At 47.7% G+C, this 10,787-nt stretch overlaps 1 protein-coding gene across 2 annotated transcripts in view; it reads left to right on the top strand.

The window, feature by feature from the left end:
• The first annotated feature begins 377 nt into the window (after positions 1-377).
• Positions 378-10,787, top strand: part of MAPKBP1 (mitogen-activated protein kinase binding protein 1) — a 102,111-nt gene continuing 91,701 nt past the window's right edge. For both annotated transcript variants that reach the window (XM_010580058.1, XM_010580057.1), the window contains exon 1: positions 378-494. In XM_010580058.1, the coding sequence (XP_010578360.1) occupies positions 378-494 (117 nt within the window). The remainder of the gene's footprint in view (positions 495-10,787) is intronic.

The following is a 10,787-nucleotide window of genomic DNA, read 5'->3' as shown; positions in this document are numbered from 1 at the left end:
CTAAAAGGATGATAATTTTTGTGGAAGCCTCTGAGAATAAGTAATACTGCACCCACCCTTATTGTAAACTCTTGTATTTGGCATTTCTTGCAAAGAATGAGGCTGGAATTTATTGCAAATGTCGTATTGACCCACGGGTGCATCTTTCAGTTTAGATTACTGCTGATTTGATCCTCTGGAATCTGCAAAAGGAAGGTCTGCCAGCCTCTGTGAATAGCTTTGCAGTGTAACAGGAGTGGAGTTCCCGAGCCGAATCGCTGAGAGATATGTGAACGAGTGTAAGCAAAGCTGAGCACACCGGTATTTCTGCCGCAAACCTGGGCTCGTTACCCAGGCACAGTTCGTGTGTGGGGTGAATACTCTCTTGGCACCTGGAGATGATGTCGGTCGAAGGGTCTACAATAACAAGTCGGATCAAAAATCTGCTTCGCTCCCCTTCCATTAAGCTGAGGAGAAGCAAGCCTGGCAACAAGCGTGAAGATATAGGCAGCAAGGTGAGTGCTGTGTGGTGTGGCCAGCGTGCTTTAACTTTGTCGCCTAAGGTCCCATCTGTACTAACGATACTGCTTTGGGAGACCCGCTATAACTGTAGAGTGCTGCAGAGCAACTGATAAGTGACTGTAGTCTGTCTTTTAGTTGGGATCTTTACTCTGCTGCAGATCCTTGCTAAAGCCTGGGTCCCTCTTCTGAAACACATTCTTTTTGCTTGTGTGGTGTGTACCCAGTCTGTATCAGAAAGCTTTTTGGGATTTCCCACACTGTGGTGTGTGAAGTTCTTACGGATAACTAACAGGAGAAATGTAATGCTGCCTCTTCCTCCATGTTTCCAACTGCTAACCTGCATTACCACCAGCTAACAATACACAAAGACCTGTTCTTCTGTGTAAGCAATTACTCTCAGCCCCACAAAGGAGTGTTCTGTCAGCATGTGGGGAAGGGTGGGATGGTCTGAAAGATGGAGGATGTGGCATGTGTCTCGGAGGTGACTGTTCAGATGGGCGTTCCACAGGCCTGGATGGGCTTTCCTCTGTGTTGCTCCTCTGTGTGCCTCAGACCCCCTTCCCTCGGGATGTCTTGTCTGGGGTATAATTGCTTCTACCTGAAAAATCCATCATTCTTCTTGGTGTTGTGGAGAATTCCTGACAGGCAGGCACTCACTGGGAATTGCCTGGTGTCATGAGGAGAGAATGACTTAACCCTGGCTGCAGGGAGAACAGGAGCTTGGTGGCATTGCCTTGTGCTGACAGCAGGTGCCTGAGTCAGGGCACCTCGTTCTGTCCCTGCCACTGAATCACCTGTAACCCTGGGCAAATCACTCAGCCTTTGTGTAGCTCGCTCTCTCCATAAATAGAAAGCTTAATCCCTCCCCCCTTGTGAAGTCTCACTAATAAATAAGAAATGCTTGTAATCCATGACTGCAAAGTGCATTCATTTGTCAAAAAACAGTAGTGCTTCAAAATTTATTTCTTGAATAGTGTGTGTAAAACTTCAGGGGAAATAAATGACATCTTGCCTAAATGTCCTGTCCCCAGCATGAAAACTTGTTCTCAGAACTCTGGTTCAGGTCAGAGTTTCCCTGAGATGGCTGTTTAATACCAAGGAACACAATATTCTTCTCCTGCCAAGCAAGAGAAAAACCTGCTGGGCTTCCTCAAAGTTGTCTAAAGGAGAGCCCTTGGTGTTTGTGCGTGACTGTGGTGTGTGCATGTGCATGCATGTGCTGCATTTAATGCAGCCAGTGAAACGTGCTACATAGCTGTTGCTGAAGAGCAGTTTGTTGATCTGTATCCTGCAGAGACCTCTGTCGAAAGAGCCAAAAGCCACCTGTACCACCATGTACAGTGGGCATTGGATTCTGGGTCTGTGAGTAGGAGCTGAGGTCCGCACACTCCTTTTCAGAGCTGGGACCTGCTGCTACGTACCCTGGGTATTCTCTGGTACCCGTTTCGTTTTGTTTTCCTTGCACATGCCTTTTGGAAGAGCTCCATTGTATCCCTTGTGCTGTCTCCCAACACGCAGCCAGGGCTGTCTGATCCCCTGGGGATATCATGGATTCATTCCACACCATCAAATTAGGGTTTGAGGGCTGGATTTTGTGTATCTTATTAGTAAGAGCAGTTAATCAGTGAGATGTAAAGGAACTGCTGGGGAGTTTGCTGGTAGAAACAATTTGTCCTGAGGAGGAGTTAGGTGCTAGTGTTGGTTTCCTAAAGTGATCTGCTCTGAATTTCCCTCAAATGAGTTATGGCCTGCTTTCAGTGGGACAGCTGGAGTGAGCAAGGCAAAAAGGAGTGGGCCCCTTACCAAAGTTCTGACATATGTTGGATATCTGTGGAGATGCTCCCTCTGCTATGTGTGTGCTCCTCTGCCTTCCAAGGTGGGAAGCAGCTCTACTTTTCTAAAATAGCAGGAAACAGATCCTCTCAGTCTGCTATTTGGTGTGAGTGTAAATCCCTTGGGAGTGAAATTGAGCCTCATGCACATCGCTCCTGAAGGATCTTTGCTGACCTGCAGGGAGGGTTTTTTCAGGTGTCTTTGTCTCTTGGACTTTTTGAGAAATGACTGCTCCAAGAGGCGCATGTGACTCTAGTCCCATTGAAGGGCCTGTGAGGCTGGTAGCTTTGGCTGGTCATCTCTGCTGAATGCTGCTTGGTTACATAGGATGGAGCAGGACTGTTGCCCTAGATTAATGCTTGAAAGGTGATATTGTGCTTTGTACGTGCAGATGTAGGTGAAAAGCAAGCCCTCAACAGCCCTGTGGTTCCTCTGAGTCCCTCAAGCTTTTATTGCAACCAGCTGCTCTATTTAAGATGGACAAGCACCCTCAGTGGCACTGCCTTGACTTCCATGAGCTGTGATTTTCCGCTTCAGTGGAAAGTGTCCCTGGTCTCCCTGCTCTTTCCTAAACAACCCTTTGGCAGTGTGAGGCCTGCCAGGCTGTCTCAGTGGTTAGGGACAGACCCTTTGGGCAGTTCGTTATGCTGAAGAGAAGCCCTGTGAAAATTGGCTCCTTTCTGTGAAGCAGCCATGTAATGCTGGGCTGGACGTGGGCAGGCTGTAGGAGGCTGGCTCCGCAGAGACCTGTTTGTGCATTGCTCTGGAAGGGGGAGTGTGGGTAAGTAGAGATATTTTGCATGAGGGCTGTGCAGGACATGCAATGTGTTACTTGGGAGCTGTACAAGAGAGAACTTGTTTTGTGACTTTTATTAGGACTTATTTCTTGCCTATAATTAATGCATGGTTTTACTGTACAGCTCCAGGAGATCTGTACAGGAGTAAAACCAAGGAACCAATACATAATCATGGATATTTAAAAAAAAAGGGGAGGGGGGGAGGAACAGGAGGTCTTTAAGTAAAGCTTGTTGACAGATTGGATGTAGTGTTTGGTTTTGTTGCTGCTTTTTGGAAACAACTTTTGTTTTGTGTGAGTCCTGATTTTTGTTGCTGCCTGACTAGCTCTGTGTTTAGACTTTGGTGGTTTTTTTTTCACCCTCTAATGTTCATGGCTTGAATCCACTTTTTCTGTCCTCTGTAGATCTCCATTTTTTGTATTGAACCAATATAGACCTAGATGTACAGTGACTTATGTCTAGGCCTGTTGATTGTTGGGATTATAATATGTCATTGTGGCGGCTGGAAGCTGAAGTTTCCCCAGATAAGTTCGCTGGCCTGCATTCAGTTTCTAGAGGGTTACTAGTCCTACCAGAAAACCAGTCGTGCATCTGGTCGCCATGTTTGTGATTCCAGCAGAGATGCAGAGTTAAAAACTGGGCACTGAGTGCCTTTGAAGCAGCATCAGCATCGATCACCCTGAATGAGCAGCACTAGCGGGACAGTGGGGAAGCTATGGGTTGAGCCATCTCCCATTGCTAAAATGTCCTGGTTGCTGTAGTACCCCGCAGTTTGGCTACACAAATCTCTCTCTGCTCACAGAAGTAATGTACCTGAGCAGGTACGGTTCCTGCAGAGGCTGTTCATATTGTTAAGCTCTGCTCTTGTAAATACAAGCATCTTTTTAACTGATGTAGCTGTGCCTATTTTAGGGTGTGCGTGGGGGTATCCTCAGTCAAACCAGATTATGAATGTCAATGTAGAAACAAATTGCTACAAAACCTGCTACAGGCTTTTCTCTAAAACCCTAAGCCGGTGAGTCAAAGAAACACATTTGGAATTTGCTGCTTGTTTCTTTGATCTCTCCTGTTTTTTCTAAGCCAGAAACATTTCAAGTTGCCAGTTTAAAAGAGCGCTTTGACTAATACCTGACATTCCCCAGCAGGAAGTCATTCAGCACGGGGACTGTTGTACTGTGGTCTCCCCCTGCCAAGTGTCATGCAAGCGTGTGCTGCTGGAGCACCTGTTCCCGCTCCATGATGCTGGGTTGGACTGGGTGGCTCTGCAAAATCTTTTTGAGAGCTTTTGTTCTGCAAATGAGCCCTGACTGAGTTGCTTGTAGTGGGAGAGGGTTTCCTGTCCTCCTTTGGTGAGGCATGGTCTGTTCTTACTGCCAGCCTCTGGGCTCCCATCAGCCTGATGGTAGCTCCATGGTTAGGGCAGCAGAAACACATACGCATACCACTCTGTCCTGCTGGTGAGCAGGCACAGATTTAAGAGGGGAAGATGATCCATGAAAGCTTGAGACCCCTCATGCCTTGTCATGCCCCTTGCATTCCCAACACAGTTCTCCAGCTCCTTCATCCCCTGAGAAGCTGCAGGGCTTGGGCTAGGATCACAAGCTGTCCTGGGCACAGGAGAGTGGAGTAATGTTTCTGGCCTGGCTGTAGCTTCCTGCCCTTCAGTACACAGTCCTTTTTGTTTGGAAAATACTGTAGCTTCCAACATGAATCAGTTTAGACTGCTACTGGTCTTAACCAGATCAGTTGAACCTGAACTGGAACAGAACCAAAAACCACACAAGTTTGATTCACTGATATAAATGCTTCAAAAATCATCACCTCTTACTAAATTGTTTAAGGTGCAGCTGAGGCTTGTTGCAGAGTGGGATTCTTTGTACGTCTTTGGGAACAACTTGCTCCTGCAGCAGCAGAGTCTGCTGGGTTCCTCGTGGGCAGCATTTTCCAGGGAACTGGATGAGGGGCTGAGCAGCCTGACTGTGTGGGTGAGGTAGAGAGCAGCCTGTCTGATGCTGTCAAGCTTTTGTTTTGGCAGGATTTGGAAGGGTCTTTTACATAATGATGGTACTTCTGAGGAGCTGTTCAGCACAGTATTATTGCCCTATTCCCCTTCACCACTCCACTGGAGAATGAGCAGTGCTCAGCCCACCAGCTCTGGTACCAGTGCAGCCAGTGGCCAGCTGAGAGGATGCATCTAGCCCTGGTCTGGCCTTCTGCTGCTGTACCTGTTCTGCTTCAACATCCATGAATGTTGCTTGGCCCCAGCTGATAACTAGTGATCTCTCTCTCAGCTCTGCACTGCTCAGTCTAAACACACCCAGTTGCTTCAACAGCTTAGGGGCTGCTGTCCAGAGATAGAAGGGGTTTCATGTCTGTCTCTGGTCAGGCTTATAACAGTGTCCCTTAAAGCAGGGGACAAAGGCTGGTTAGCTTCTCCATAGCCAGACCTACATTTCAGTGGCATGTCTGTGTCCGTAGATAAGAGTCAGTGGAACAACTGAGAGTGTCGTAGCTCAGGGGCTGAATCCTTCCCTACTGGACTGCTCTGGTCCCTTCTACTCCATGCTCAAGCACATGGTGCTCAAGATGACCCTGTATTTGTTAACAATTCCACACGCAGTTTTCCTCATTCCATTCTTCGCTCTATGAATGTCATGCCTTGTCCTGAAATTACACGGTGATCTGGCTAGCTCTCCTGGACTGAATTGGAGCTGAACATGAGTGTTAAGTGTAACTTACAGCCACAGGGCATATCAAAGCCAAAGTTTTTCTGCTGATGGACTGCAGCACCAGTTGCTTTTAGTTCTTGAAGTATGGTGGATATAAAAACATATAGCAATTCAACATGTTTGGTTTTGTAGCCTGCAACTGTATCCATGAAGCACTGTGATCCTTCTTGCCCATCTTGAGACAAGATTGCTGGAAAGATCCACTCTTCTATCCACCCCTAAATAATGTGCTGTCTTTACTGTGAAAGACAGCAGGAAGACCTCTCCATGGCAGAGGGGGAGCGGTGATGTGCTAACAGCTGGGGTGCAGTCAGCATAAATAACACAAACCAGGTCATTTGCCTAGTGGGTTTAAATGGTTCTTGCTTCCCCTGGGTAGTCATATGCTGCTTACCTGGATGGTCTTTTAGAGCTGCTGAGGTCTTGCCTTGCATGTTGTTCTTCACCTCCTTCAGATGAGCTGGGTATTCTGAGAAGGCATGTGGGACTTAGCTAACCTGGCTGGAGAGACTCGTAAGCAGGTTTTACTGTCTGTGCCGTGCTGGGTAAGCTGTACACATATAAACTGATGACCCCATTTTGCTTGTGGGCTGTTGTTCTGCAGTGGGCTGTGAAGTATGTAGTGTTTTGCCAAAGACCTGTCTGGGATGGTAAGATGGCAGAGATCAGGGCTGATCAGAGGTATTGCAGGCGGTACATCTGCTGCTTGCAGCTCACTGTGGTGCAGGGAGGGCTGGCGGAGAAAGGTATCCACAGACACAGTAGAAAGAGACTTCCAAAGCGTACCATCTGTTTCACTCACTAGCTGTGTGCTTGGTACTACCTGTGGTGTATCACCTCATTTGTTTCAGGAGGGCAGAACAGTTGAAGTGATGGTTGGGAGTCAGGCAAGGTTGGACCACTATCTGCTTTTGTATCATCAAAGGTCTGCAAGTCCCTGTAAAATTACTTGTATATTATTTCACTCTCCTCTGTGTCTAGTGGAAAGCAACTGCAGGGCATCACCTTCATTTCCAGCTGAGAAAGTGGTGGTCAGCATTTTGTTGGCCTGGCAAATTTGAGTAGATATTTTGCTTCCTGTTGATCAGGTCTTAGGGAGAAGTTGCTTGACTAGCCTTGGTACAGTTTTCTCTGTGAAAGCAAACACCATGTACTAGCTAGTCTTTGGCTTTTTTAAAAGGTCTCTTGTCTTGATGTTTGGGACAGGGAGTGGCGCTCGCATGGCGGTGAAACAGTGCTTAGCAGAATGGAGCCCTGACATTAGTGCTGAGTGATACCAGCTAAGGTCTGAATAATTAACTAGCACCAAGCCCAGTTTCAGTCACTTCAGGCTTCTGTTTGTGTCTGATGTACCTGCCTCTGCAGAGCTGGAAGTTTCTGAGGGCTCCTGTATGGGCGTACCAGGGTTGTGGCGTGCTCTCTGCTCTGGCTTCCAGCTCTAGATGTGGGCTGATCCCTGTGCCTGAAACCCTGTGGGCTCTGCTGAGGCTGTACCCACCAAAGGGTGGCTACTGCAATTCAGAAAAACCTCCTACTACTTCCTTTCACCACAGCGCTGCTTAGCCTTGTCTTGAGCATGTCTGCATGTTGTGCAAGGAAAATACAGCTGAGGCCTGTGGCTGTTATAACCAGCAGTGGATCTGTGCCGTGTCATCTGTCTTAAAAAATATTAGTGCAAAGGTGGGTCACTGCTAGTATTTGTATGACCGTAGACTGCAGGAGCATCCCATCTCTACCTTGGGATAGACATGTGATAAAGTAGACCCAGCCCAGAGGAGCTTCAGGCTTAAAAAAAAGAAAAGGTGTGGGGGGAATGGGATATGCTTTTCCTATACAGAGATGTGTCTGAACTCCCACAGGAAGTCTGAGACAGAGCTAGAAATTGAATCCTGATCCTCTGAGGCCAAATGTTAGCCTTAGCCACAAAGCCCAGCCTCTTGCAGATTACCAGGGATGTTTCTCACCTCTCCCCTGCGAGGACTGTGTGTTCATTTAGGATTATTTGCTTAAAAGTCCCCAAACTGTGCTGTTGTAAATGCTGACTTGGTTCCATTGTCACTAATGATTTCAGGAGCTCTGGTGATGATGACTTTCCAACAGGCTCAAGCAGATTAAGCACCATATGAATTAGAGCTGTGGAAACCCCTGTAAGCCTTGTAATTTTGCTAGTGTCCCAGGAGACCAGTATTGTTGTTAGTTACTGTGGGGAAACTCTGATTGAAAATAGTACTGTAGAAGTCTATGAACTGCTGGTGTATTCAGTGTTTCCAAGTCAATAGCAATAAAAGCCAGTCCTGCTTGTTCTCTCAAATACAGTATTAAAATTCACAATTGGTCAAGAAGGCTAATGTGATTTAACAACTAATATGAGATTTCTTACCTGGTGGAATTTGAACAATGACATTCCTTCCTTCCAGTGATGGTTCTTTAATTTCTGCATCTCCCAAACACCTTGCATAGTTAGGCTGAAATTTCCCTCATCATGGATCCAGAGAGACTCCTTTCTCTGGAAGAAAGATTATTGGAGGCTGCATAGTAGTAGAGAGTCGCAACACTAACAAATGGCTTGAGAGCAGGCAGATGGAGGAGTTTCTGAAAGAAGGAGAAAGCAACTTTACATCAGTGTCAGTGGATTTGAGGATACAGACTTGTAAAGCTCTCTGCTCCTGTTTTTCTTCCGAGTAGGCACTGTGGAAAACAGTGTTGCCTGTTCAGAAACTCTTCCCTATCCACAGGCAGGCCCAGCATAGGGCAGTTGTTTGAAGTGCCAGTACTGAAGTGTTAGCTATGTCTCCTGTGCTCTACGGTGGGAGCCTTTGAGCTCTCCCAAGGGCTTTGAAATTGGTTGCTCACCTTTGAGTAGCGCATAAGGGGCTGCTTGCCTTTGAAGTCTTGTTTGTACTAGGGATGCTTTCATTTGCCAAAAAAAAAAAAAAAAAGAAAAAAAGCACCATTGCTCAGCCCAGGACTTTGCACCAAAGGAGCTTGAGTTCGTTACACAGTCCCTAATGCAATCTAGACGCTGGAGTTGCTGAAACACTGAATAGGACTGAGGGTGAAAGGAGTGTGTGCCAGACCTGCCTCCTTATTTGGTGACTGCTCTTGGTGCTCAGAACTTGCTGTGCTCAGTGCTTCAGCCATGGCTGTGCCATGCAGCCTTGACTTGGACCATAAGGGGATAGGGATGGTGTCGGAGGTATCCAGAGTGGACATGAGTGTAAGGGTGTACTTAGCTAAGCACATGCTTGTGCTAGAAACAATTTGCAAGCTGAGCTTCTACAACGAGCTGTCCTAATGGTGACACAGCATCAAAAGAGCCTATTGAACGATCCTGTCCCTCAAAGAAACAGGCTATACCAGTAAAAGGACTTCTTTTTGCCAGTTACATTGCACCAATAGTAGTGTCTTTTCTGCAGGAGCTTTGGGCTAAGAATGATGTTTTTCACGCTCCTAACCAATGCTTCTGTGCTGCTGAAGCGTGTAAACGTGGAGCAAACCTTGAAACAGAGCTGTGTATTTTTTTTTTTTTTAAAATGCAGTTAATGGTTTTGGGTTCTGTGCTCCGCTCTTCAGACTGTCTCTAAGTCTCTTGTTTCCCCTCAATGTAAAACAGACAGGATACTTACCCACTTACTGCAAAGTGTCCCAGCATCCAGGGCTTTGAAACAGCTGCGCAACTCTTTGCATTTGGCTTATCTCCCAGTTTTGAACTAGATACATTGGTCCCAAGCACAGTTGTTTCAAACCTGCTTTGGGGTGTCATCCTTCTCGAGCAGCTGGGTCCAAAAGCATTGCTGACTGCAAACTGGAACTGACAAATTTTGGATCTGCTTCATTTGTTTTAAGCCCATCTTGTCACAACTCACCTGGTTTTCTTGGACTGAATCATGGCCAGACAGGCTTCAGAAATGGTTCTGTGTATCTTGCCCAACTGTGAGGGCTAGCTGGAGGGTGTTTGCCCAGCCTGTGCTCTGAAGCCCGCTATGGGAGTGGTGGTGGAGGGGAATGGGGACAAGATGACATAAAGTGCTCTTAATGAAATGCATTAACGAATATTTCTGATGAGCATGCAGCGGGCCTCAATGAACGTAGTAGTCGTTTCTAAAAGCCTGAGCTCCTTTTGAGGCTGGAATTGGGATTCCACCTTCTCCTGCACCGGGAGGATAATCGTCCTCCCTGATAATCCACAGTTTGTGCTGCATGTCTCTGCAGGCTTCCCGAGCTAAGCTGTTGAGATGTGTTTTACACGCAATCAGCAGTGCGAATAACTGGCATTGGGGGAGGATGAGGGTAGGGTCCTCTGGGCGAGAGGTAGCTTTCTTCAGCTTCCTCGCTGCTGACTGCTTTGGCTGTGTTTTTGGCTGTAACTTCTGGAAGAGCAGGTCTCTTGCATCACCGTTGTGGTGGGTGCCTTATAGATGCTTGCTTTACGAAATCCTTGGCCCACTTTATGTAGCGGGGCTGCAGATAAGCTTTTTGATGTCCGAGACCCACGATAAATGCTTTTTTGCTGGAGCCATCAGTGGAAAACGAGCATAGTGGCAGGGGAGAAGATGCAGCGCCTGGACTATCTCTGCTGTGCATCAGAGCTGCTCCAGGTCCTCGGAATGAGCATCTCTGCCCGGGGGCGTCTGAATGTAAACACGACCGTGGATAAAATGGCCAGTGGGCTGATTTATGGCCTTCTGCAAGGCGTGCTGGAGCGGAGGTGAGAGCTGGTGGGCGATGCAGCACCGGGGCTGCAGCTGCACGGCCTGGCCTGCCCGCTGGCTGCTTGCTGGCAGTTTCGCGGGGTGGGTGTGCGCCTTCTGCCCTCGGTTCTTCCCCCGTCCGCCGTTCCAGCGCTGCTCCGGCCGCTGCAGCCGCGCCGGAGCCCGCCCAGCTGCCGGTGGGTCTGTCGGTCGGTCGGTCAGCGGCCGGGCCGGCT

Source organism: Haliaeetus leucocephalus, unplaced genomic scaffold (genome assembly GCF_000737465.1).
Source record: "Haliaeetus leucocephalus isolate CR32 unplaced genomic scaffold, Haliaeetus_leucocephalus-4.0 Scaffold696, whole genome shotgun sequence".
In the NCBI taxonomy this organism is placed as follows: domain Eukaryota; kingdom Metazoa; phylum Chordata; class Aves; order Accipitriformes; family Accipitridae; genus Haliaeetus; species Haliaeetus leucocephalus.
This window is presented reverse-complemented; position numbering and strand designations above follow the sequence as displayed.